This window comes from Pongo pygmaeus, chromosome 12 (assembly GCF_028885625.2).
Source record: "Pongo pygmaeus isolate AG05252 chromosome 12, NHGRI_mPonPyg2-v2.0_pri, whole genome shotgun sequence".
NCBI classification, from domain to species: Eukaryota; Metazoa; Chordata; class Mammalia; order Primates; family Hominidae; genus Pongo; species Pongo pygmaeus.
This window is the reverse complement of record NC_072385.2, coordinates 61,944,047-61,971,390: the sequence shown is the minus strand read 5'-3', so window position 1 is coordinate 61,971,390 and position 27,344 is coordinate 61,944,047. Positions and strand designations below refer to the sequence as shown.

General features: G+C 54.4%; 1 protein-coding gene across 16 annotated transcripts in view; it reads left to right on the top strand.

Moving 5' to 3' along the window:
• DYSF (dysferlin) overlaps positions 1–27,344 on the top strand; it is a 232,878-nt gene that overhangs the window by 131,764 nt on the left and 73,770 nt on the right. For all 16 annotated transcript variants that reach the window (XM_054475263.1, XM_054475258.1, XM_054475261.1 and 13 more), the window contains 10 exons: positions 3,363–3,456; positions 3,970–4,047; positions 12,309–12,490; positions 14,462–14,602; positions 15,268–15,297; positions 16,548–16,577; positions 25,015–25,116; positions 25,235–25,396; positions 26,413–26,578; positions 27,132–27,208. In XM_054475263.1, the coding sequence (XP_054331238.1) occupies positions 3,363–3,456; positions 3,970–4,047; positions 12,309–12,490; positions 14,462–14,602; positions 15,268–15,297; positions 16,548–16,577; positions 25,015–25,116; positions 25,235–25,396; positions 26,413–26,578; positions 27,132–27,208 (1,062 nt within the window). The remainder of the gene's footprint in view (positions 1–3,362; positions 3,457–3,969; positions 4,048–12,308; positions 12,491–14,461; positions 14,603–15,267; positions 15,298–16,547; positions 16,578–25,014; positions 25,117–25,234; positions 25,397–26,412; positions 26,579–27,131; positions 27,209–27,344) is intronic.

Genomic DNA, 27,344 nt, shown 5'->3' with positions numbered 1-27,344 from the left:
CAAAGAGGGACTGAGCTTAGTGGCTTCCCTCAGCCTGGCTCTGGGGGTGTCTCCCCTGGTCCCTCAGTAATGCTTCTTCCCAACAATCCCCATCTGTCTCCCTGAGGTAGAGGGAGAAGGTCAGCACTTGGGTGGCAGATGGGGTAAGGGTGGGCAGCAGGCCCCTGGACCAGGTGTGGTGTGGCTGGGCCCCTCCTCTGGAGCCAGGTCAGGTTTTGGAACCCAGGCAGTGTGAGGGGCATTCCCAGAGGGAGCGTTGGTTCCTCCCCCTGCGGGACAGTCACTTGCAGGGCCAGGGACTCAGTGACGTCCACATGGAAATCCCAAAGAGGGAGATGCTGCTTCTGATTGCAGGCAGGAGGCCCTGCCCTTGGACAGAGACCCAGAACGTGCTGCCAGAACCTCAGACAGAGGCCTTGGGAGTGGTGCTGACAGGGGCCCGGTGAGGGGGGCCATCTAGAGGAGGTGCGAGGTGAGTGGGGATGTGCACTGGCAGCCATCCGCGAGCAGGGAGGTCCCTGCAGGCGCTGGGAGGGAGAGAGGAAGGATGGGGCCCTGGAGCTGGAGGTGCCTCCCTCCCTACATTCACCCTAGCCCCCTACCTGTGGGTGGGGCACATGTGTGTGGCTGGACTGAGGTAGAAGGACCACAGAGTCCATCCTGCCTACCTGCAGCTGAGTCCACCCCCTATCCTCCCTACTCCCACTGCTCCCACCCCTTACCAGTGCCCCAGCAGCTGGAGGTGCTGGAGATGCAGGCATCACGCATTATTGCACCTGGGGGCTGGCCAAGCCTTATTTCCAGCGTCCTAACCAGCTTTCCCTAGTGTCCCAGCCTCCCAAGTTTAAGAGGCCTGCTGGGTCCCCAGGTTTGCTTTGCGTTTGGTGTTGCACACCCTGCAGCCAGGGGGATGTTCTGTGGTCATTCATTCACTGCTGGGCTTGGTGCTCCCTCCAGTGGGTTGCCAGCGCCGCAGGGCCAGGCCAAACGCCTCTCCTGGCAGGGGCCCAGGGCTTCCATACCTGTTTACGAGGGAGGATTTCAGGCCTTTGGGTCGGTGAGAGAGAGCGAGAAAGGGAGAAAGAAATTCCATGTACAAACCACCACTGCCTGGAGGCACTGGGAGAGGCCCTTGCTGGTTTGCTTGATTCTTACTGAAATGTCCACTTTTACACCTTGGAATCATTTTGAACAATATGAGTGATGTGAACACCACTTCCAGCACATGACAAACTTTATAGTTTATGACACACCTTCTCCTCAAGCCCTGTGCCTTCTCCCGTAAGGTCATTGGTAGCTAGCATTTCTTGAGCATTTACTGTGAACCAGGAAGTGTGCTAAGAACTACATGTTCTCTATCTTCTTTAATAATCAAAGCAACTTTCTAAAATAGATACTGTGTAATTATCCTAAATTTATAAAGTGATTGATTCAGAGAAGTTAAGCAACTTGCCCAAAGTCACACAGCCAGTAGTAAACAGCAGGGCCAGAGCTGGAGCCCGAGGAATCTGGTTTCAGAGCCCATGTTGAAGTTGTGGCCAAAGGAAGAGGAGAGTCCGGGCATCTCCCTGTCAGAAATGAGGATGTCCTGTGGTGGAAGTCAGAGCCCACCCAGGGATAGCAGGACCTTGGAGAGTCCCCTGGGAGAACAGAGGGACTCAGCCTTTCCCAAGTGTGTGTTTTGCAGGCCCTTTGCAGCAAGGGAGCAGAGGAAGACCCAGCCTACCTTTAGGATGCAATTCTTTGTTGACCCAGAGTGATCAGGGCAGGCTTTGCTTAGGTGTCCTAAGATGATCTGAAGACGGGGAGGCCTGGGATGGTTGGCGGCACCTCTGGCTGTGGAACAGCATAAGCTTGCTATGGGAGTGAGTGCGTCTGGGACAGCTTTGAGGAGCATGGTTTGCCTGAAGCCAAGGGCTAGGTTTGGGGGAAGAAAGCCTTGGTGTTGGATGGGGAAAGATAGGGTGGGTCACTGGGGGTCTGACTGGGAGAAGGCTGGACTGGACCTTCCAGGCCACCGAAGGATTCAGGCTGAGGAGCTGCATAGTGGCCGAGGGTGATGAAGCTGGTTTTGGCTTGGGGATGGCCGGCCAGAGGTGGGAGAACAGGTGTCCAGGGAGGCTTCTTGGACAAGGGGGTCTGGGACTGAGCCTTGAGGGTGGGCATGGTTTGGAGAGCAGGGGCACAGTAGCGGCAGTGGTGTCTTGTGTTGGAGGCACTGGGGAGCTTTGTAGCTTCAGAGCCTGGGGAGAGGTTGAAATTCTTGGGAAATGGTTCCAGGGTGAAGGTCAGGATGGCCCAGCAGAAGAATCCTGGGAACTGGCCACTCTGGGTGGGCCTGGGTGGGAGGAACGGGCTGTCTGAGGAAGAGGCCAGGGTTTTCTTTCAAGGGTGTGTACACATTTGTGAGATGTGGGACTGAACAAGGAAGTGGAGCAGAGACCGTTTTATTACCTAACCCCACCCCTCTGAAATGGAGCAGGCGACAGTTTGGGTAGTAGGCAGGAGGGAGAGGAGAGAGGCACTTGGAGAAATCTGAGTGAGTGCAGGGGGAGCAGACAGCACGGGGTGTCTAGTAACCGCCCCCAACTCTCCCCAGTCCCTCTGTAGGCTGTGGCTTGGGCTTCTGGCCCTGGGCTGAGAAAGTGCATCGGAGAGCTGGGTGTCTGGCCCAGGGAAGTGGTCTGGTCTTGGTGCTCCCCAAAGTGGTTTGTGGCTCAGTGGTTGGAGCCCAGTGCTAATGAGGGCGAGGTGGCAGGGCTGACCATCTAGCTTTATACACAGTAAACAGACAGCTTGGCTTCCAAGCCTGAGTATCCACCCACCCCTGTCCCCACCTCTGGCCTCAGCCTGAGCCTTGCCCACCCTCAGCAGAGTGGGAACTGGTGAGAGATGGTGGGTGTGTGTTGCAGCTTCCTCCAGAGCTTGGGACCCAGCTTGATGTTAGCAGGGGGTGGCAGAGATGGGGACCCAGAGATGCTGGCCTGGAACCTCCACATTTCGATTCCACTGGACTTGTCCCTAGTGGGCAGATCCCCATTTGATTCTCCCCTGGAGAGCCCCTTCGAGTCATTCCTTCTAACCTCTTTGCCTGGAACAACTAAAACTTCCGTTCTGGCCCATCTGGTTGGTCTTCACTAGAGAGGGAGAAGGATTTCCTACAGTCCTTTGGTGCTTTGACATTGGAGTCTGGTGATTTTTTAGGAGAGGATGAGCTCCCCAGAATGACATTAGAGGCTGACGGCTCAGCTTTCAGCAGCGGAGAGATCTCCTGGCCCTGGGGATCTAACTCTCTGGGCTAGTCTCCCTGCCACCCCCAGGCCTGGGGGCAGAATCTGCCATAACCAGCTTCGTGTCTCCAGGGCGGCGTGATGGATGACAAGAGTGAAGATTCCATGTCCGTCTCCACCTTGAGCTTTGGTGTGAACAGACCCACGATTTCCTGCATATTCGACTGTAAGTGAGGCTTCGAGGCCTCTATGGGGTGATAAGGGTGTGTCACCTTATGCTTCTGTTTGGATGGAGTTATATGATCAGATGTGTATGTGGGGCTCTGGGGAGCTGAGTCTGTGTGCTTTTTAGTGGGTCAGTGCTGTGTGTATGTGTGTGTGTGTGCACACATGTGTCCGTGCCTGTGTGGTGTGTCCACCCACTCAAATCTGAGATCAGGCATTTAAGGCCCTGTGCTCTGTGGCTGCTCCCATTGTCTATTTGGCCTCCCCTCCTCCCCTCTTCCTCTACCTCTTCTCCCCAGCCCTAGCCTGGCCCAAGGACACGTTAATTAGTCAGGTGTCCGCTTTCAAGCTGTGGTCTGTTCTCCTGACCTCGCATAGTGGCCTGTGTGGTTTCCCTCATTCAGCCCCTCTGTCTGCTGCCCTTTCTAGGGACAGACTCCACCTCCCCCCGAGCCCCAGCTCTTAACCACTCCAGCCACTCACTCTGGCACCTCTATTTTTTCCCTTGGTGAAGATGGGAACCGCTACCATCTACGCTGCTACATGTACCAGGCCCGGGACCTGGCTGCGATGGACAAGGACTCTTTTTCTGGTAGGTGGGAGAGAGGCAGGAGAGTCAGAGACGGTGGGCTGAGAGCTGGGAATGGAGACATCTGGCTTTCGGGCAACAAGGGGTGCTGTTTGCTGGGTGCATGGAGGTGGGTGCTGCAGAGTCCTGTGGCTTCTTGGTCGTCAGGTGAAGCAAACTCTTGTCCATGGCCTGCTGGACTCCTTGGTAGGATCAGGCTTCGCTGACTGTCCTCTCTTTCCTGAAAGCCCCTCTGGCCTTGGCTCTAGCCGCCAGTCTCTGGAGGGTCCCTGCAGCCTCCTCCCTGACCTGCTCCTCCTTGATGCTTCATTGCCCTATAAGCCTGATGCTCCAAGAAGTCTTGTCTGTGTCCTCTCTCTGGGCACCAGGGTCCCCCAACTTCTCCACCTTCACTCACCTCAGTTCATCCTGTGCAAACCTCCATGTGACCTTGCTCCCCAGCTCCCCCCACCCAGATCCAGGCTGCCTCTGCATTTCCTGCCGTGGCCCTGGGGTTGGCAGCCATCTGTTACCCAGGATGGAAATTCTCAGTCACCCAGTCCTGAGGATTCTACCTCCTGAATCCCTCTCAGATCTGTTCCCTCCTCTTTAATGTCACACTGCCATCTGACACTGGCCTTGCCCCTTTGTATGGGGCCTTGCCCGTTCTGGTTATCTCCTGATCTCCCTGGCACCTTCGGCACTGCCCCAGACACACCTGGTCACATCCCTCCCCTGATTTCAAGTATAGACACTGACAGATAACCTCCAACTCTTCAGCACAGCAGACAAGTCCCTTGTGACCTGACCCTGTGGTCCTCACCTGGTTCACCTTTTGCTCATTGCCCTCTATCCAGTAGCTCCAGCCCCACCAACTCTGTCCACGTTGCCCACGCCTGGCCTTTGCACTCAGTGCTCTCTCTGTCTAGAACACATTTGCTCCCTATTTCTAACCAGCAAACTCCTAGTTATCCTTCAAGACCCAGCCCAGATGCCCTCTGACTTCCCCAAGCCAAGCTGGTTGCTCCTTCCCTCAGCACTTGGCCAGTTCCTTACCAGCACCTCCCTCAGAGGCCTTCCTCTCTGCACAGATCAACAGTGGTCTGTCTCTGCCACCTCCTTCCTGCTCTGACCATGAGCTCCCCAGGAAAGGGTCTTGTCTTACCTTTGAACCTGCAGCACTTGATGGCTAAAGAACAAACACTTGCTGAGTGCTCACTATGTGCCCAGGCATTTTGCTGACATTATTTCATGTAACCCTTACGATTGTCCTGTGAAGCAGGTGGTCAACATCCCCATTTTATAGGTGAAGAAACAGAAACTCGGATAGGTTAACTAAATGCTTGCATTAAAATAGCTGCCAAGTGACAGAGCTTGGAAGGGAACCCAAGGCTATCACTGTCTGAGTGCCTGCTGTTTGGTTGAGTAGAACTGAGTTCCATGGGAGTGACTTCCTGGTCACAGCATGGCTCTGCAGCTGATGGCCATCTGCCGGCTTCCTTGCTGGTCCACTCTCCTCCCTGATGTGGGGTCCAGTCTGCGTCCTCCTCTCCAGCAGCTGTGGCCCTCAGTGACCCATCCTCCAGCTCTGTGCAGCCAGGTGCGGGGTGGATGAGGAAGTTCTACCCCATTTTGCTTTGGGGCCAGGGTCCTGAGAGCTCCCTCTGCAAGTGTATACAGCAGCAGCCCGCCAGAATTGACAGGCCCAGGCCAGATAGGCATCTGCAGTGGCTAACTTGTCTTGGGAAACTTGTCCAGGAGTCTGACGATTAGAACTTACTCTGAGAAAAAGGACATGGAAGAGTTTATAGCCTTGCTTCCTCTCCCTTCCCGGAAGGGTGTGAGAGGTGAGGGTGCCGGGAGCGGGTTTGTGAGAGGGGGGTGGCCAGGTGGGGCCCAGGCAGAAGCCCCCTTGTCCTCTGTGGGCCCTGCGGGCCGAGGACCCTGCAGAGAGGGGAGGGAACTCCTCCAAGGGCCCAGCGCTGGGAGCCTATGCTCGCCTCTGGAGACGGCATTGGTAGGGCAGTGGCACTGGTCTGCGGAGACGTCACACTTTCCATCCTGGCCCCACCCCCCCCCCCAAATAAACATCCCTTGAGCTTTGAGGGCACTGCCCAGGGCTTCCTCAGAGGCCACTGGCTTCTGAATGAAAGGCCCGATTGAGCAGCTGCTGGAAAGGAAAACAGCAGCCAACATGGGTGAACCTATAAAACCCAGAGTGTTTATTTTCACTCCCAAACCCTAAACCAAAGCAATTTCTCCCCTGGAACTGACCCTGGGGCGGCTGGCGGCCGGAGGCTGTGCATGGCCACCGGCTGGCATTTCTCTGAGGAAACTCATGTGTGAATCTGGAATGTCTGGGGCCGGGGGAGGGCCTGGCACGGTGTCTGTCGCTGGTGCAGCTTCCAGCTGCCTGCCGGGTGTCTGGGGCAGAGAGGGCCCTCCTGGAGCCATTCTCCCAGTGCCTCTGACCTGTGGCTCTCTGGGCCTTTCCCCGGGGGCTCCTACAGCCCTCTGCTGTGCTCTTTGCTTCTCTCTATGTGGTGGGTCTCGGGGGCTGCCCGGACATTGGGGCCATGACCGCTCCTTCTCCCTGGTCGAATATTTGAGGAGATAGGTAGGGGTTGCCCAGAAAACACTTGTTGAATAATATTGAACTTGGGAGAGGGAGGCTTTCCTAGAGATATTGCCATCCAGACGGCCTGAGGGTTGCACCTTGGGTGGGGTTTGAGTGTATGGCTGGGGTATCAATTCTCTGGACCAGTGGAAGGGCATCTGTGGTGTGTGCTTGTGTGTTTATTAATGTGTGTGCCCTGTGCAGCAATTAGTCATAAAAAACATAAAGTGATACTTAATTCAGTAACTTCTTTTTTTTTTTTTTGAGACAGAGTTTTGCTCTTGTTGCCCAGGCTGGAGTGCAATGACGCTATCTCGGCTCACTGCAACCTCTGCCTCCCAGGTTCAAGCGATTCTCCTGCCTCAGCCTCCCAAGTAGCTGGGATTACAGGCACCCGCCACCACGCCCAGCTAATTTTTTGTGTTAGTAGAGACGAGATTTCCCCGTGTTGGCCAGGCTGGTCTTGAACTCCTGACCTCAGGCGATTCACCTTCCCGGAGTGCTGGGATTACAGGCGTGAGCCACTCCGCCCGGCCAGTTCGATGACTTCTTTTTGTTGTTGGGGTGGGGTTGCCACTGCTTTGTGAACATCTGTGGTATGTACTGGGTTTGCTTTGAAATGAAAAGCTATGACTTGAGAGGACTTAGAACACATCACCAACACCACACCTAGCTCTGCCCTGCCCACCCCTTTGGTGTAGAGTGGGTAGCATTGCTTCCCTGAATGGTAGCCTGAGCTGAGTTACTTTTCATTGTAGATTGGTGTTTCTCACAGGGAACCAGGGAGGAAGGTGTCAGTTTGGCCTCTTCTGCCAGCTAAGAACTGCTGTTGTGGTTGGAGGGATCTTAAGCTCTGCTTGTAGAGCTGCCCGCCCAGATGGACGACCCTCAGGCAGCTCTATCATGAGGTCACCACATTCCATTCCAAGGGATAGCCCTCAGCTTAGGAGGGGCCCAGAAATCCCTCTCTGAGACCCTCCCAGGTCACTGGGCTCAGGGGGTCCAACTTGGCTAACCGAGCCAATGAGAGATGGCTGATAGACCAGATGCCACATCATTTATTAATTTACAGGGGTGAGTACCTCTCAAGAAAGTAGAAGGTCCTGTGCCCTCTTTGCTGGCCTTACAGCTCCAGGTAAGGTCACAGCGGTGGGCCAGGTAGGTGATCCTATGGGATGGTCCTGCCAGACCAGGCTGCAGTGAGGTCTGATGAGCCAGAGCTGCCCACAGCTGGGGCCACGTCTTGATGACCGGTGCCTTAGTTTCCCTCAGATTCAGACTCAGTCCTGGGTGGTGCTGGGGATTTCTTGCTTTTGGGTTTCCCAAGTCTGAACTCCAGTCTTCATTCCCAACCCCTTTTTAAGCATAGCTTTTTGTTAAGGTTGGCTCTGGCTGGGGCAATCCACCAGATGAGCTTAAGGAGGTGTTTTCCAAAGTGCATTGGAGGCTTGTGAAATGCTCCACTTAAAAAGGGTTCCTGAGTAAGAGAGACTGGGAAACACTGCACGCTTCGAGATTTACAATGCACAGTGGCATATGAGAGGCTCTGAGGCGGCTGCAGGGAAGGAGCCTGTTTAATCTGTTTAAGCACTCATTAGCTCCCCAGAGAACCCACCACTCAAAGAACACATTTTGGGAAACACTGATCTACAGGATTCAGTCCAAATTGCTCAGCAGGAATCCAGGACTATTTGTGATCTGCCCCTCCTCTCCTCCTGCCTCCACTGTCCCCACTGCCCTGGTGCTCCCTTCATCCCCTCAGCCAGACCAATGGCTTTCTGCTCCCTGAGTGCCTAAAGTCTTTGGTGTGTTTGCCCGTGCTGTTCTTGCGCCTGGAATGCCCCCTTTTCCTTGGTCTGCGTGGCCTACCTGCTCATCCTTGAGACCTGCTTTGGGAGGCCTGACTTGATGCCAGCAGGCGACATTAGGTGCTCCTCACCACTGCCCCTGTATACTTCATATTAAGTAGCATATCACCTTGTATTATACCCGTTTAGGTTACAATTTCCAACCAGTAGTCACACTCTTAAGAGCCTGGATTACGTCTCATTCATCTTCCTATTCCTAGCACTGTGCTAACCTCCCACAGGGTAGCCAATCAATAATTGTATAGTGAATGAATGATGCATACAAATAACGCAAGAGTGAACATCTTTGTACATACATCTAGCTTTTTGGTGAATCTGGATGACTCCCAGGAATATGGGAAAAGGGTATAAATGGTTTTATGTTTTTCAGGGCATAGTGCCCAATTGCTTTTCTGAAGGGTTGCTGAATTGCTTCCAGCAATAAAGGAGAGTACCTATTTCATCGACTCTTTGCCCACACTGGCTTTTTATAATTTTGAACAATTTTTCTTAATTTTATAGGAAAAATATTGCTGGAGTCTAGTTTTAATTTGCATTGCCTTGATTATCGGCAGTCGATCCCACCCTCTCTGAAGGGCCCTTTCCTATGAGGTGGCATGGTGGAAGCGGCACTGGACTAGGAGTCAGGGGGTCTAGTACATACCATCATGGCCGAGCGACTTAGTTTTCCTGGGGAAAGCTCCCTTTTCAGAAAAATGGGGTGATACTTCCCACTCTGTCCCCGACCCTGGTGGTCTGAGGGGTTGGTGGGAAGGCCAAGGAGGAAAGCTTAGTGTATTGTGAACGCAGAAGGTCCTCCCCAGAGCTCCAGGAAGGTCTGAGCAGCAGGGCTCAGCCCGAACAGCCTGGTGCAGGGCTCTGGATCCAGCTAAGGAATCATCTGCCTGGGGCCTGGTGACAGGTCCCTGACTCCCTTGTGGTGATGCAGTGAGGTGGAATCCTTGTGTGCTCATGGCTGGATCCTCCCTGGGGCGGCTGTGGTCCTCAGAGCTGCAATCCAAAGTGCTTGCCTCAGCTAGGGCACGCTGCGGGCTGCATATGGCTTGTGGGTGTGGCCCTGGGGAGAGCCCTATGCTGTGATGCACACACAAAACCCAGCCCCCTCACCTTCCCCTCCACCGCTTTTTGGGAATCTGCCTCTCCCTCCTCTTAGCTTTCCTGGAAGAGGGATTTGTCTGTGAGTGTGTCTGGCTGTCCTTCATCTGACCACCTTGCTCTAGCAACACCCCTACTCCCCTTTTTCCTTTTTTTTTTTTTGAGGAGTGGGGTGCCGTGCAGGGAGAGGCCAGGCCCCTGCACACAGTAGCCCAGTGTCTGAGGCCCCAGGCCTCCAGGCCTGCTCTTTACAATGCCTTTGTTGTGTGTTTTTTCCTCCCATGGGCGGGTGGGGCACGTGTGTAGGTCTGGGTGATTTTTGTTTGAAAGCCACCCCCTCCCCGTTCTCCCCCCCAGCGCTGAGCTCATTGCCTGGGCTGGTGGGGCTGCTGGAAGGAGTCAGCCTGCTCGGGGGCCAGCGTGGGGGGTGCTGCCAACACCAATACAGCGTGCACAGCCGCTACAATGTGCAATTGTGATCTTTGTGTAAACGCATTCGGTCTGGGGCCCGCACGCTTATAAAAATAAAGCGTAGGGAAGCACGGGGCGGGGCGGGAACAAAAGGGGCTTTTTCGCTGGCTCTCTAATATGGTTTTATTTATCGGAATGCGCCCTCCTTTCCTTACTGGAACCTGGAGAGGTTCTCTGCCGAGCTTGGAGCTGATGGTATCACAGCCAGACGGTTTCATTAAATGCACAGATGCCGCTGGGCCCTGCCAGGGGCAGGACGGAAGGGGCTCAGGGCCAGCCCTGCCAGGTCCAGTGCATGGAAAGGGGAGCCCCACGCCAGGGAGGCTCCCACCAGGTGGGGGTGGGCAGTTCTCTCTGGCTCCTTCCCCTGCCAAGGGCCTCCCATTGCCCTCTTCTGTTCCACAGAATCAGGCTCAAAACCATTTTCCTGCAGGAAGTCCTCCATGATTTGTGCCTGATGGCTGTCAGGCTGATCCCAGGCTGGTGGCTGCCTTCTATTAACCAGACCCAGCATTGCTCAGCCAGTGGGTGGCCATGGCTGAGCCCGCCCCTTAACTTAGATACCTCCTGCTCTTAAAACCAGCTCTTTGGGCAACAGGCACAACCTTGGACCCTGCTCTCTCCATCCCTTGATGGGTTTCCTGCCATTGCCCACCCCAACCTTCCCACCTCTTTCCTGGTCACTCCTTGCCAGCCCCTCTCTCTGCCACCTGTGCAGTGGCCATGGTGTCCCATTTGGTCTTCTTGTGGCCAGGGAGCCCGTCTTGCTCTTCTCCCCTTTGTGCGGAAGCCCTGTCTCCCCATCCCAGACCCTGGGTTGTGTTTGAACCTGCATCCTTCTGAGGCCAGCAACACAGAGGCCATTACCTCTGAGGCCACTGAGGCCCTCTTGAGGTCACATGGGGAGTGAATGGCAGTGCTGGGGCTGGACTGTGGGGCTCAGAGGGCACAGGCCATTGCAGGATGGAGTAGGGTGCCAAGGGTATTGAGTACATGGTTAGGCACTGGGTTCAGCCCTCAAGGTGACATCCCGTTAGGAGAAGCTGAAGGGAGTCCCCTCATCCAAGCCCTGTGTTCCTCTCCCAAGTTATATGCACTCAGTCCCTCTCCTGCATTGGTTTCCAAAATGTGGTCCCAGAAGGCAGCATGAGCATTACTTTTAGGAACTTGTTAGAAATGCACATTCTCCGGCTCACCCCGGCCCTGCTGAATCCGAGTCTCTGGGGGCAGCGCCCAGCAGCCTGAATGAGCCTTCCAGATGATTCTGCAGCATGCTCACATTTGAGAACCACTGCCCTAGAGTCTGCTTTAGTGACACCAAGTTGCCTTTGGGACAAGGTAGAGGGGATGACTTGTGGCTGAGTCCTAGGCTGGAGTGGCCAAGGCTGGCAGGCTGGAAAGGAGTTTGGGGGCAGCAGGGAGCTGCGGGGGCTTTGGGTTTCTCTCACACTCCTACTGCTAAATAGCTGCTGAGTCTGTGCACTTCCCTTTAGCACCCCACACCCATCTAAGCCACCATCGTTCCTCCCCGGACCACTGCAGTGGCCTCAGAACTGGTCTCCCTAGACCTCATGCTCCCTCCAGTCTGTTCTCCATGTGGCAGCCAGAGTGAGCTTGCTGAAATGCAGACCTAGCCACGTCAGTCTGGTGGCATCCCAGAGCTCACAGACACCAGCAGCTCTGCTCTGCTCCCCCTTCCTCAAGGAAGCCAGATCCCTCCCTAACACATTTCACTGCATTTTATGTCTATTCTTCAAGGCTCTGACCCAAATCGTAATTTTACATTAGCTTGTGTGGATATTTTATATTTAGTTCAAATTGTATTCTCAGCCCCTAGCACCTAGCCCCTAGCCTGGCATAAAGAAGGCACTCAATAAATGCTTGCTGGATGAATGAATGAATAAATGAATATACCATACACGCACTCACTTCCCCCAGCTGGACCCTGCTTCCGGCAGCCACAGCTCAGGAAGCGGCACAAAAGGGGATGCTCTCTGGATCTTGTGCCCATTTGCCAGGACCCAGGCTCCATGTCCCTGCTGTGGCCTCCAGCTGGCCTCATGGTGGGGCTAGGAGAGCCCCATAGGGAAGATGCATCCCAGCATGAATGTTGTTGCTCCAGAGTGGCAGCCACAACCCTGTTCCAGCTTTGTGGCCCTACATGGCTCTGGAGCAGACATCTCTCATGGTCCCTGCTGTTTCCTGTCTCCCCTCCCCCTCTCCGGCCCATGCAGATCCCTATGCCATCGTCTCCTTCCTGCACCAGAGCCAGAAGACGGTGGTGGTGAAGAACACCCTTAACCCCACCTGGGACCAGACGCTCATCTTCTATGAGATCGAGATCTTCGGCGAGCCGGCCACAGTTGCTGAGCAGCCGCCCAGCATTGTGGTGGAGCTGTACGACCATGACACTTATGTGAGTCCGCCCAGCTCCTGCCTCGTCCCCTCACAGGGAGGGACCATGTGCAAAGGTGGGGTCTCCAGGGACTCGTGGCTGCCCAGCCAGATGGGTGCTTCCCTAACTCCGTGGGCCCTAGAACAATTAAAACTATTTTAGAGTCATTAAAAATGGATTGCTAGCATGGATGCCGTTCCCACAGCAGACATTGCTCATCAGTGAAAGGGAACATACCTGGAAGAGGTGCTTGGTTGTGGGTCAGGGGCTTGGGTTTTCTCTGCCTCTGCCTTGCCTGTGTGATCCCAGGCTAGTCCCTTCTTCTCATTGAGGAGCTGCGTGGAATCCTTAAATGTACATCAAACACTTGCGTTAGTGGCTGAGTGGCCCTTCACTTGGGGTTCGTTGTTTAGGTGGGAGCCGAGACACCCACCCAGTGGAGAATCCTCCATGTGAGAGCACGCGTCCCCGAGTGCCTCCCAGCTCTGTGCCACAGGCAGGGCCTCTTACCACAACTGTCCCACAGGATCTCCTGTGGTGACAGGCGAGCTCTAGGGCTGTGCTGTCCGAAAAGGGAGCCTCTAGCTGCACGAGGCTGCACAGCACTGGACATGGGACTGGTGCAGCTGAGAAATGAAATTGTAAATTTTATTTCATTTTAACGAAGTAAAATTAAAATTTAAATAGCTGCAGGTGGCTGGTGCTCCTGTATTGGACAGAGCAGCTCTAGGAGGCTCCCAGGAGGGAGAGAGTGCTATGGGCTGGAATGTCAGGAAAGCCTTTGGGAAAGACCCAGGCCCTGGAGGAAATGTGGGGTTGGGGTGTCGGTGCAAGGCAGAGGCCTGGAAGGAGGAGAAGAGAGTATGAGGCCAGGGGAGCAGGAGAGTGTTGACATCAGGGCAGCATTTTCCAAAGAGGAAGCTGGATGCTGCTGGAAGAGATCCACTGGGCGCACGGCAAAGAGGCCCGGCCTGTGCTGGAGGTGGTGGTGGGATGAAAGGGGAGGGACTGGGTTTAGAAGACATTGTCAGTAAGAGTTGCCCTGACCAAACGTCAGGTTCCCTGGGTGGGTGTGGTGAGCAGGGGTGGGGGAAGGTGATGCTGTCTATATGCCTCACCAGATGGCGGGGGCAGCTGGCCGTGGGTAAGGTGGGCCTGGGCTGGGGGTCCAACATTGGGGTACTTGGAAGGAAAAGCTGGTACCATGGGGAGGAATGAGCAACCGGAGGAAGAGTCCATGTGGGACTGTTTGGAGAAGGGCACAGGCCCTGGCACCTTCGGAGCAGGAGGGAGGCAGGCATCAGGGCTGGCACTTCTCAGGGGGACTTGGCAGGACTGAGTGCAAGTGCAGAACAGGGCGGGAGGGCAGCGGTACGAGCTGCAGGCTGCTGGAGCCCTGAGGGGGCTTGCCCCTGGATCCAGTGTGACAGATCTGTCTTCTGGGCAGCAGGGAGTCGGGCAGCAGGGAGTCAAGGAAGGTGCCTGAAGAAAAGGCACCTTCCTTGATGAAAACATCATTTTGTCCAGGATCATTTAATTTGATGAATGTGATCACAGTTTCCCCATTTGCAAAGTGGGGGGGAATTTAAGGGTGAAATGAGCAGGAGATACAGAAGTCCCTGGAACTGCAAAAACCTGTACTGCTGAGGGCATTAGAGAAATGCCAGGAGGCTGTCTGTCTGGTCTCCAGTAGTCTCCGTGCTGATTAAATTATAGCAGGGCAAACACAGTTGGACAGTGTTTAGCTGTCCAGAGGGACTTCCCGACCATGATGGGAATTCAAACCTAGTAACAGTCACCACAGGCTACTCACAGCTTGTTTTGTCCTTGAGTCCTGCTAAGGAGAGCAGAATTCACCATTTTGTGGGAGGGGGTGCCCTGACTACTGAGGCCCTTTCTAGTTCAGAAGGCACATGTAGACCTGATCTCTCTGAGGCTCCCTAGAGCCCTGGGTAAGGGATGCTGATTCTTGTCTCTCTACGCTTGGTCTAGGGTGCAGACGAGTTTATGGGTCGCTGCATCTGTCAACCGAGTCTGGAACGGATGCCCCGGCTGGCCTGGTTCCCACTGATGAGGGGCAGCCAGCCGTCGGGGGAGCTGCTGGCCTCTTTTGAGCTCATCCAGAGAGAGAAGGTGAGGCTGGTCTGTATCCAGATCCAGGAGGCCCAGGCAGGAGTGGGGTGGGGGCCAACCCTCTGTGGGAGCCTGGAACACCTCCTCTGAAGCCAGGCCTCCTGCTGAGACCCATTTTCTGAACCCTAAGTCAGGACACCATCTCACATCGGAATAGAATGTTGGGGATCAGGAATGTCTGAGTCCTCTGGTCACTGGATTTAATCTTCCTTGGGTCATATCCTGACGTGGTTTCTGGGAGGAGGCCCTCTGTGATCTGATTAAGGGAGCCTTAATTGCCACAATGTGAGGGACTCCAGGGACAGGCAAGGGCAGGATCCCCGTTCCAGTGCTGGCTTCACCATGACCGAGCCTCATGGCCCTGGGCCAGTCACTCCCCTGCTGTAAAATGAGAGGTTTGGGTTGGAGCTGTACCTTCAAACTTCCTCTTAGTATGATGTGAACCCCAATATGTAGACTGAATAGGAGTAGGGCTGCTCTGGGTGATACAATACAGAGTCTGGAGGGATGGGCACAGTGCCAACCTAGCATCCCTTCTACCCTCAAGGAATAGAGGCTGCAAACCATGGACTGTCTGATCACTGACATAGTCCATGAGTGTCATGAGGGTGATGGGGGCCTTAGGTGACAAGCACATGACCAGAGCTCTCTTTTCTTCACTCCAGCCGGCCATCCACCATATTCCTGGTTTTGAGGTAAGTCTTGATCTGACCTTTCCTTCTTCAAACTGATTGCCAGTCTCCCTGTGTTTGGCATCTCTCTGGGTTAGGAAGGGTGGTCAGACATTACCACAATCCTGCCTCAAGCCCCCGGGGAAGCTCTTTCAAGCAGAGGAGGGTCCGGGCTGGAGGGAGCTCAAAGTCTCTCTGCCCAGCTCAGGCCTTTGCTGCCCTTCTCTGAGAAGTCCAGGAACCACAGAATCCCAGATGGAAGGATCCTCATAATTGTCCAGCCCAGTGGCTTTCAGCTGGCTGAGCATTAGAATCTCTGGGACAGCACTGCCCAGGGAATCTTAATGCACATCCAGGACTAAGAATCACTGACTTAGCCCCAGGGTTCTGAAAGTGTGGCCCATTCTTGAGTCCTACTTCAAGCCCACTGAAGCAATTCTGAGGGAGCAGCCCAGCAACCTCTGTATCAACTTGCCCTCCAGGGCCTTCTCACACACGCACGAGTTTCAGAAGCTCTGATTCAGACCACATTTCCCACTGAATTGTTCTTACCAAGACCTCATTTTCTTTCCTCTTCCTGGACGGGGGCTTCATTCCCTTACTGCTGCTCTCCTTCCTTCTTCTGGAGGTCTTGGTAGAAAATGTTGAGCTTTGACTGGTACCCAGGTGCACTGGATGCATTACCTGATTCCATGCCAAGTTCAGCTGCATCTATGAGAAGCAGTCATCTGGGCTGTGTTTGGACACCTCCATTGTCCTTCACAAGGCAGCCCACACAATTTTTAGAGAGTTCTTGGGAGGCCCTCCCTTCATGCAAGCCCTCATTCACCAGCCCTGCCCCTCCAGCTCTCCCTCCCTGTCCTAAGCTCCTGCTCTCAGTGCTGCCCGCTCCTGGGGGTTCTAGGTTGGTTCTCCTCGGCTCGCCAAGGCCACAGGCTCCCAGGCCCTTCCCACCACCTGTTGTTCTTCTCTTTCCTCTTGTTGCTTCCAGAGATTCCTGGCGTCCAGGCTTATGCTTTAGCCTTTCCCAGCGTCCCTCTGCATTGACATCCATCACACCTTCTTTCTCAGGGACCACTGCGGGGTCGTGGCTGGGAAGTGTATATTCTTACCCTTGGTGGGAGGTGGTTTCTGTTGGCTCCTCTTAGTGCTGGCATCTGGCATGCTGACCTCTGGCCCCGCCTAGTGCTCCTTGATACTAATAGAGAACTTTTTCCCTTCCCAACCCCCCTCACCATCTCCCGGATGTGCCACATCCCATGGCTGTGGGCCAGGTGCAGGAGACATCGAGGATCCTGGATGAGGTGAGCTGGGCGTGGTGGTTGGGGTGGGTGGGCCGAGGTGGAGGGAAGGTGAAGCCAGCCTTCAAGCACACACCTGGAGGCTTCCAGGTTCCTGGTGCCCAGCAGGCACCTGTCACATGGAGACCTGTCTGGATTTTATTCCCCATGCTCTGTGTGGATTCAGGGCTCCTCAGAGTGTGTCCTGGGGGTGATCCTGGTCTAAGAAGGCTTGCTGTCCTGCTGGGAGGCCAGATTTCACCCAGACAACATGAATAGCAATACAGAGTCTTAAATGATTAAGTACCAGGTGGCACATTTTGAAGAATAAATTGTTTGGAAGGGGCCAGAGTAGTCAAGGAAGGCTTTCTGGTGGAGGTGGCATTAGTCAAATGTCTTTATGCCCATCAGCACTTAGGAAGAAAGTGAGAAACATGGCTTTGGCTTGAAAGGCCAAGGACCAGTTTGGGTCCTGGCTGGTTTGGGGGATGGGGTGACCTGGGGACCTCCTAGGGGCTGGAAGAAGTTTAGAGTTTGCGTTTAGATAAAGCAAGGCTGCATCCTTTGCCATGGGAGGAGAGATGCACGTTCCCTATGGCCTCCTGTGCATCTGTGGGTGGATTGTCGTGAGCCAGGCCAGAGGGTGGGTGGCAGAGACCTGGGTGGAGAGACAGGAAGGAGAGCCCTGGTCAGATGAGGCGTTGGGAAAAGGGCAGCCACTTCCTGCCATTAGGGAATCCCCAGACTGACAGCGGACACTATTTGACATTTTCAGCGCAATTTGGACTTGAAGTGCAGAGTCAGGATGTGGGATCCACAGGCCCCCCACCCCTTACCTCACTTCCTTTTGCTCCCAGACCGAGGTGGGGTCCGCCAAGTGAGCTCGCTGTAATTGCGCCTGACAGGCGGCCTCCTGCTTCTGGCTGCAGTTGCAAAAGACTGCCGATTTGGAAAGGGAGGTGGAGTCCTGTCCAGGGAAGCAGCACGGAGCCCTCTCTGTTGATTGAGTGCACTTTGTGGCCAAAACCCACAGCCTGCTCTGAAGAAGACCCAGCCCAGGGATGAGTTATTAAAAAAAAGTTAAAATCCTTAATAACTGGATTCGTAATATATAACAGTGAAGGCTCAGATTCCGAGGGCAGGGATCTGGCTGCAGTCTCGTCAGAAAGCAAATCAAAACTGCAGCTTATGGGCCAGAGCCTGAAGAGCGCCGAGTGCCCCCTGCAGGGCCAAGCAGGCCGCAGGCTGAGGGCGGGTGTGGGTGAGCAGGGCCAGGGGAGAGCAAGTCCTAGGAGTGTGCTAGGCACAGGGCTGGGCCAGGCCAGCAGGTTCCAAGGGTCCGAGGAGGACCTATCCCAGTGGGATGAATGATCTGCTGGTCCAGGGACCAGCCCCAGAAGATGACCTTGTGACCTCCCCCAGTCCCAGGGAACAGCCCTGGGACCCCTAGCTCAGCCCATGTCCTTCTCACTTGAAGGCTAAGCCTGATGCCAAGATGCTGAGTCCTCTTTGCTTTAAGAAGCCCCAGGGCTGGGTGGTCCTTCTGTTGCCGCTGGTCCTGCTGGAGGCAAGACCGCAGCAGGGTTTTTCTGTCTTCTTTGCTGTGACCAAGCTCCTGCCTTGTATCTCCCATCTGGCTGCTCCCAGGCTCCCGGCCGATCCCTGTGAAGTGTGCTCAATCCTTCCTGGAGGGCTGGGAGCCTCCTCCTGAGCCCCTGGCCATGGGAGCCCATGAGAGTCAGGGGGCAGTGAGGGAAGGATGGGTGTGTTGGGGAGCTGTCTGGCTGCAGGGGGTGTGGGTTTGAGAGACTAGCTAGGAGGCTCTTGAGCCAGTTGAGATAGGGGCCTGGACTGGAGACAGGCCAGTAGGAACGGATGGGGCAAGTGACTCTGAAGGATGGTTTAAGGATATCCTCTCTTGTGGGAAGTGCCCTTCAGCTAGCGCAGCCAGGTGTGGAGATTTCCAAGCCACAGTGCCTGTGAATGAGATGAAGTACTGTCTGCCCGTCGAAGGCTCCCAGAGCAGAACAGTGAGGATAGCTTCCCGGAAGAGGTGCCACTGAGCTAGCTTTTGAAGTTGGGATTGGTAGAAAATGTGGGGAGGTGGCCCAGGCAGCAGTGTCTTGGGCTGGGGGCATGTCACCTCCTGGATGTGGCCTGTTGGACAACAAGCTTCCCCTCTGCCAGGCTTTATGCCCATCTGGAACGCCTCTCTCTGCGGCTCTTGGTCAGGAAGTCAGGCTGTTGCATGGTGTGTCTGAGGCTTTGATGATGTCCGGGAGATCTGGGTCCTCGCAGAGAGAGCAGATGGAGGGAAGGGTTTCCTTTTCACTCTCTGGTCTGCGTTTTCTTTGTCTTTCCCTCTCTTCCTGAGTCTCTTCCCACTCTCCTTTCGTGTTTCACTCTTCCTGTTTGCTCCTTGGCCCCAGCTTCCTCCTTCTCCCCGCCTCTTCTGAGCCCTCTGTCTCGTTTCTTTTCCTTTTTGTCTGGAGAACAAAGGCAGTCCTTGCTGCCAAGGGGAATGAGTTCAAAGAAACTGCAATTTTAGATTTCCTGAGAACTGGAGAATGTGTGCATGCACGTGTGAGCGTGTGCGAGTGTGTACACTCTCGAGGGCACACACATGCACGCACACACAGCAGCAGAAGTGATGGTGGGTCCCTGAATGCCCAGGGCCCCCTAGGATACAGAACATGTGTAGAAGAAGACCCATGGGGCTTGTGGTACTGACCATTTCGGGGAGGTGGGGAGGGGAGGGGGCGTGGTTTAGAGTATTACTCTTGCTTCTGCTGCTTCTCTCCTGCTGGGGCAGGGGATGCCCTGGTGGGAGGGATTGTATGCTTTGTGGCTGATTTTACTGCCAGCTCAGGGGTGGGGGCCACCGGATACCACTCCATCCACCCATCCAGGCTGCAGGGTATATGGCTTTTACTCTGAGATATACCCGGGGTACTCTCCTGTTCCCCCAAATCCACTGGAAGGAAAAATTTGGTGTTTTGCAATCAGGAAAATAAAGCCAGTGGTCCCCCATCCCCCATTCCTCCCCCAAGGCCTTAATTTAAAACACTGTTTTTCCTGGGAAGTGTAATTAGAGCAACATGTTGTTCCTAACGAGCTGGGTGGGGCAGGCAGACAATGGAGCCCTCCCAGCCTGCCTGGCTGCCCCCTGCCTGGAGCTCCCCGAGGAACCAGGATGTGACTGCAGAGTCTTCTGTCCCCTGCTGGGTGAAGTGAGGGTCCATAGGCTACTGGTGACCAGGCTGATGCAGGAGGCTTGCCAACACTTCTCTTGCCCTGGGAGTGACTCCTGTCTAACGTGGTGGCCCCTAGACTGGGCTGGGGCAGCGCCTTTCATGGCTCAGGGCCTTAGTTCTTCATGGTAAACTGGCCAGCGGGACAGATAGACTGAAGTGGGCTTGAGGATAGCTGCAGCTCTGGTAGGGGAGAGAGCTTCACTTGTTCTTGGGGTCTTCTTGGTCTGGGCTGGCTTGATCAACACTCTGCACACCTGTAGAACCCATCTCTGCAGCCGCCCCTGGTCTGCCCTGCATTTGAGGGGAACAAGACGGGAGCTGGTCAAATGTGGCTTCCTCTGATTAGGCTTATCAGAGTCCCCCATCACCCATAGGACAGTGAATCAGGATGTTCTGGTGGCACTTTCAGTCTACACCCCATCTGCCCAGCAGTGCTGAGGGGCTTCCCAGTTGCAGTGAGGCTCACAGCACCTTCAGTGAGAATTACTGTCCTGGAAGGGGGGTGCTGTACCCCTCAAGTGGGCTGGACCAGAAAAAAAGTTGAAAACCAGGCTCAAGAGCTGGCAGAGGCCTCAGGACTCCTGCCTGTGAGATGATCAGAGATCCTTTAGGACCATGGGAATGGGGTATGTGGGGAAAGGGTCACGTAGACGGGGTTAAGAGAGTCAGAGTCAGGTTATAAGACGTTTCTGGAGCATCTTGGGGAGATTTTCTAGAGACCTTGAATTAGGCCCTAAAAATGGGTTAGATTCAGTTGGCAGTAAAGAAAGCCCATTGAACCAGAGGGAGTAATGAGCAGGCCTGGGGAGGACCCAGGGTCAGGCTGGAGCAGGCATGGGTGCTAGGAAGGAGGACAGTGTGTGTTGAATTCATTCCTTTATCCTCCCACCCACCCACTCTTCTATCTGTCTTCACCATCCCTCTTCCCCTTCAGTTATCCATTCATAATCATTTATTTATTGGATGGGGGAATTCAGCTATGGTCCCTGTGTACAGAATTGCTGGTTTAACTAAGGACACAATCAAATGAACACGTGGAGATAGCACGGGTGATGGATTGATGTGTCTTTCTATGGGAATAAGTGTAAGTTGCTATGGGAGCTATGGGGGTGCTTAAGCTTGGGGCACCAGGAAAGATTTAAATGGACACCTGCCATCTGAATAGGAAGTACAGAAGGAGTGGGGGTAGAAGTGCGTTTCAGACACAGGGCCCACTGAGCTCCAAGCCTCAAAGCTAAAAGAGCATGGTGCCTCCTTCAACCTGCTAGCATTCAGAAGGGCAGGGGTTGCGTGTATCCCAGGAGGTGGTTCATCACTACTTGGGGTCATCAAGGGGAAATTTATCTCATGAGAGACATGCCCAGAGAAGGCAGCAGGAGCTGGAAGATTAGGGGTCTTGTGGAGGCTACTTTGAAGAGTCTGCACTTCATCCTGAGCAGATGGGAAGACATTGGAGGACTTGAAACAAAGAGTGACGTTATTAGAAAGCCCGCCTTGGCTGCAGATTGTAGCACACGTGGGCTGTTGGGAGAGGGTGTCAAAACCAAGTGAAAGGGGGATGCTGGTGAATTCAGACAAGAGAGGGTGGTGGCTTGCACTGAGCAAAGGAGATGGGTGGGCGGGCATGAGACATGTTCAGGAGACAGGATCACCAGTGTTTGGTGGTCAGTCAGGCAGGGTGATGAGGGGCAGGAGGAGCCAAGGGTGGCATGGGAGCTTTTGGCTTGGTTGTCTAGATGGTGGGGTCAGACTTGAAGAGACCAGGTTCTGAGGGGGAAGATGAAGAATCCAGTTTTGGACAAGTTCAGTGTGAGAGGCCAGTAGGACACATTAATGAACTAAGCAGTAAGATATTGGGGCTTAGCAGAGATGTTTGGGAGCAGAAAGTCTAGGCTAAGGAGCAGATCAGGGCTTGGTGGAGGAAGATGGGAAGGCTGTAGAAGAGGCTCGGCAAACAGGGTGGGGGCCAGCAGTGTGGATCCAGAGAGACTGTTTGGGAAGGAGACGAGGTTAGCTGGCCAGATGCTGCTGAGGGGGTGAGAGAGAGAAGAGTCCACGAGTGTCCTTCGGATAGGGGACTCTGGAGACAAATTTCCGGGGAGGGGTCCTGAGGGCAGAAGCAGGGTGCACTGGGCAGCGGGTGGTGTGGACGTGAGGGAGGAGAGGTAGTGGATGGAGACAGGATTAGAGAGAGGAGAGGAGGGAGCCTGCAGAGAGGAGGGCGCGGGTGGATTTGGGAGATGGGGATGCCTTTAAATTGGGAAGGAGAAGATCCAGGAGATAGTGTGAAAAATTGGGGAGGAGCATTTGGACGCATGGTCATAGGGGGAGCCACAGAGGCAGGCAACCCTGGGAGGTGGCAGGAAATGGCAGGGAAGAAGCATATCCTGGGACCCCCGGGGACAGCATGGTGGACAGAGGTGGCCTTGGGATGCATGCGGTGGCCTCATGCTGAAGAAGCTGCCTGGACACACCTCTAACCACTGTCTCTGCCTGTCTCTTCCTTCTGCCTCCGCTGGGCCCGATACTCCGCAGCTGTGTGCTCCTGCCTTCTTCCTCCAGGGCCTTCTCCAAACGGTACTGGAGCTTAACCTTCTCCAGGTTCTTGTTCCCCTGTCCTCAGCAAGCAGGCTCCTGAAGATGGGGAGCCTGGTCCCCAGCCTTTAGAGAGGGATGTCATCACCATGGAGCTCGAGGGAGCCCCGAGGGAGAGACAGACCGAGGAAACGAGGGATAAAGTGGATACTGCCCTGCGTTTGGGGGCCTAGAGAGGAAATATTCTGGCAGGAATGTATTCATGAGTTTTCCTTAGTGATTTTAAGAGAACAAGTGTATGAGAAAGACTGGTCTTTCTGCCACTCCACTCAGGGGATCCTGGGGCTGTTCCCTCCCTGATGGTTTTTTTTTTGGCCCCTCTTTGTCCCGGGTTTTTGGCTCTGGGTCCATATTGGGTTGGGCACTAGCCATAAGGGGCCATGAACAGACCACAAGCAGGCATTCGAGTGCAACCCCGTCTTTAAAGAGGACACCCTGCTGTGCTGCCACCTGCAGCTGGTGGCCTTGGAGTGCCCAGGGAGGACGTCAAACTGGGGGACCCCATAGCAGCCAGGTCACTGCAGAAGCTGTGCAGGCCCTGCCTCCATCCTCCAAGGGCGCCTTTCATGTGCACTGTGACATGCATAGCAGCCCCTGGAGCTGTGCACTGCAGCAGCCCTGTCCATCACCCCTCCTTATCAGCCAGTCAGCAATGCAGGTGCTTCCTGCATCATGTCACCTGCATTGTGGGTCTGGAGGAAAATGATAAGTTTTTTTGCTTTATGCCCTGGTGACTTAGAGATAGTAATAAAGCCGGTATTGCCCTGAAAGATGCTTCTGATGGCTCAGCTCTCTTGAAGTCACCCTGGGGAGATCAACACCAACACCAATGGCAAAAACAATGGTACTAACAATTCTAGTAATAGTTACAGTCATAGCCATTTACTAAGCGCCTCCTGTGTGCCAGGTGCTCTTCAGATTTGTTCTCTCATTTAATTCTCAGAGCAGCTTATCTCAAATCTTCATCTGAGAGTACTGAGTCACTGAAGTTGAGTAATCTGCCCAAGGTCTAATGGCGAGGAGGTGGCAGAGCTGGAACTAGAGTTGAGGTCTGATTCTAGGACTGAGCTTCCAACTGCTGTAGGTTGGGGAAAACATGGTGTCATCAGGGTGTCGCTGCACAGGAGCGTGGCTTGGGTTGGCTGTGAAGTGACTCATGGAGGTGGGGGGAAGCTGATATCTTTCTCTGCTTTGACTGTTCCCACCATCTATGGCAGAGCATCTGTGTATGGATGTACCATCCTCGCAGAAGGAATCCAACACAAGTCACTTGGAGAATGAATCCAATGATTTCATTGTTTAATAAATGAGATTACATGAGGCAAGCTCTGTAAAGTGTCTATCACAGTCCTTTTAATTATAGTTAACATTTCCTGAGTGTCAGGCCCTCCATGTATGGATGTGCAGATTGGGAACTGCACAAGGACACTGTGTCTAAGGGGCTGCATTTCTAGCACAGACACCATATACTTGTATTTATTATAACAATTTCCCAATAGGTGGCAGTAAAGTGTCTTGTTCTAATAAACTCAGAAAATATGATGATTTTCTGACATGGAAGTAGAGTCTTAAGCACATCTTTCTCTAATCGTCACAAAGGCACCACATGGGCTAATAGTCCTGTTGAAGGTTTACATGAAGCTCTAAATGTTATACAGGTATTAACTTCCTCAACCCTCACCCTAACCTTTAGAGGTTGACAACTTTTGCTAACCATTTTATAGATGAAAACATTCAGCTATAGGAGGTGAAATAATTTATTTAACGTCATACATAGTGGAGCTAGGACTCACACCTGTGTTCCTAACTGCTGTTATCGGTGGTTAACTATCTAAGGCAGTACCTGCCTCCCTTGCCCCACCTTGCTTCCTTATGTAGTGATTTGTGATCATTGAAGATTCCTGCCCAACTCTTTCTGGCAAACTTTTAGTAGATCAGAATTGACACACACTTGCTCGTCTCTGGTGGAGAGAGACCCTCCCCAGCAGTGTGCTTTGGCGCTCTGAGGAGCCCCTTCTCCCATTGGTCAGTTGTTCTCTTTCTGGCTCACAGTGCAAGTATTCTGTCCTCACAGGGGACAGATGTGAGAGGTGGGGGTTTGGGGCTGGAAGGTGTCTGGGGGTGGGGAAGAAATACCAGGACAGATGATAACCCAGAAGGGTCTGAGCCAGGAGGCAGGAGAACCAGGCTGGGGGGCAGGCACATGGTCCTCTCTGGGACTGAGAGAGGGGCTGAAGTGGATCTGCCAGGATGGAATAGGCAGTGTGTGCACACATGTGCTGTGTGCGTGTCAGGGAGGGGCAGACCCGGAGCAGCTCAGGGGGCATCAGAGCCTGCATTATGGGAGGAGGGGTGACTAGGGATTCAGTTGAAACAAGGTGACCTGAACCCTGGGTGAAGGTGCTGGAATTATGATCCTGGAGAAGATGGTGCCTGGCCGAAACTGACTTAGCTCTTTCGTTTCTGCCTCCCTGTTTGTCCACTTCTGTCTTTCCTTCTCTGTTTCTCCCTGCACTTGGCATTTCTTTCCGTCCTATCTGTCCTTCTCTCTTGTCTTTTTGCCTTGGTCTTCCTCCCACCTTTGTCTCCATTCTACCTGCTGTCCACTGCAGTCTGAGGACACAGACCTGCCCTACCCACCACCCCAGAGGGAGGCCAACATCTACATGGTTCCTCAGAACATCAAGCCAGCGCTCCAGCGTACCGCCATCGAGGTGAGCCGGCCGGGCCTGGGCATGGGGGCTGGGAGCAGCCTGCCCTTCCCCTTCCTGGCCCCAGCCTTTCCTAGGGTCCGGGGCCTTCTGAGTCACTCTCCTCATTCTGTGTGCTTAGATCCTGGCATGGGGCCTGCGGAACATGAAGAGTTACCAGCTGGCCAACATCTCCTCCCCCAGCCTCGTGGTAGAGTGTGGGGGCCAGACGGTGCAGTCCTGTGTCATCAGGAACCTCCGGAAGAACCCCAACTTTGACATCTGCACCCTCTTCATGGAAGTGGTGAGCCCCACCTCCCTACTGTCCCCTTCCAGAGTCCTGGTGCTAGAAGTTCTACATGTCCCCGAGCAGCCTGGGGCTTGTGCTCCAATTCCCTGCGGGATCCAGGGTAGGACCCCTCACTTTCCTGTGAACATGGGGAGAAATGCTCATACCGTCCTCACTGGAAGGGTTCAGGCCTCTGAGTAGGACAAACAGGGCCAATCTGCTCCTTCTATACCCAGATCCTAGATCAGCAAAAGTCCCAAGGAGACATCCCCTGGCTGTTTTCCCTCTGGGACAGGTTTCAGTCCCCTGGAGCGCCCTCGGGGACCTGCTAGGGCTTGGCTTTCCAGGATTCCTCCAAACCTTTTGTGACCGTGTCCTCCCCCAGCCTGGGTCCCCTCAAAGGAGCTCACCCCCACAGCCCTCAGGCCCTCCAGGCCTCTCCAGCTCCCTGGGATGCCTAGACCTAGCGGCCGGAGTAAGGCAGGTCTGAGGAAAAGAAAATGGTTTGCAAGATGAAAGTGCTGTAGAAATTCCAGGCCCAGTGGCTGTCAACAGAAGCCTCTTCTTGGCCGAGCCAAAGCCGCCCCTGAAGGAGAGCAAATAAATTATTTCAAGTTGTGTTCAAAGTGCTTTTGGGGTGTGGAGGGGGGGAAGAATCTGGGTCTGTAAGCCAACTCTTGAGTATCCACTTGGGGGGACTGTCTGTAAGAAATGTTGAGTCCCGGGCCAACTCCCCTCGCCCGCTCCCCAGCCAGTGAGGGAGCGCAGCCTTGTTTTCACTTCAGGCTGAACGGGATGTATTTGGAAGGTAAAGCTGTGGGGGGAAAGCCAGCCTCTGCATGCAGCATTCAAGGGGCCGACAGAAAAGGTGTGTGGCTTCGCTCGACTGCCCAGCTCTGGGCCAGCCACCATTTTGGATTTCTGGCTATGGGGATTATCTGCGGTTTATAGTCATTTTCTGCTCTTTGGGCTTGACCTGGAGACTTCCCAGAGAGGGATTCAGGCCAGTGCGTTCTTCCTCCTCCACCCAGATGCTGCCCAGGGAGGAGCTCTACTGCCCCCCCATTACCGTCAAGGTCATCGATAACCGCCAGTTTGGCCGCCGGCCTGTGGTGGGCCAGTGTACCATCCGCTCCCTGGAGAGGTTCCTGTGTGACCCCTACTCGGTGGAGAGTCCATCCCCACAGGGTGGCCCAGGTAGGGGAAGGGGAGATGATGGGCAGGTCAGGGAAGGGGAGATGATGGGCAGGTCAGGGAAGGGGGGGCCTCAGGGCCAAGCTACCCTTCCTAGTTGAGATGCATCCTGAAACCGTTCTCTTACAGAGACCTGAATGAGAAGTGGTTTCTGCTCTGCTCGACCACAGGGTAGAGACCTTCCTTAGGGCAGAGCCTAGCTGTGGGTGGGGGGCACCAGGAGCAGGTGACTGATACCCGTTGGAGCTGAGGGGCGAGGGCTCAAAGTGGGCCCAGGGGGAAGGAGAGAGAGGGCAGGGAGACAATGATGCGGGGAGGGAGTAAAGAAATGTGAGGAGAGGAAGACAGAAGTGGGAGACAGAACATGTGAAGGAGGATGGGAGAGATGGAGATGAGAGAGGGACTTACTGGGAAGGAGGAAGAGAGAGATACCGACTGAGAGATGTGGAGAGACTGCAGGGTCTTGTCTTGGTCCCTTGGTTGAGCCCTGGGGCTGGTGAGGGGCGAGCCTTTTGAGAGAGCCCCTCTCAGGCCTAGATGGCTCCCTCCCCTGCAGATGATGTGAGCCTACTCAGTCCTGGGGAAGACGTGCTCATCGACATTGATGACAAGGAGCCCCTCATCCCCATCCAGGTAGGATGGGCATCCTCCAGGGAGGCCTGGGTCACCTTTCCCCTCCATTCCTCATCTCTTCCCATCCCTTCTCCCCAACCCTTCATTATCACACAGCCTCTATACCCATCCCCTTCTGGGCTCCAGCAGCTGGACA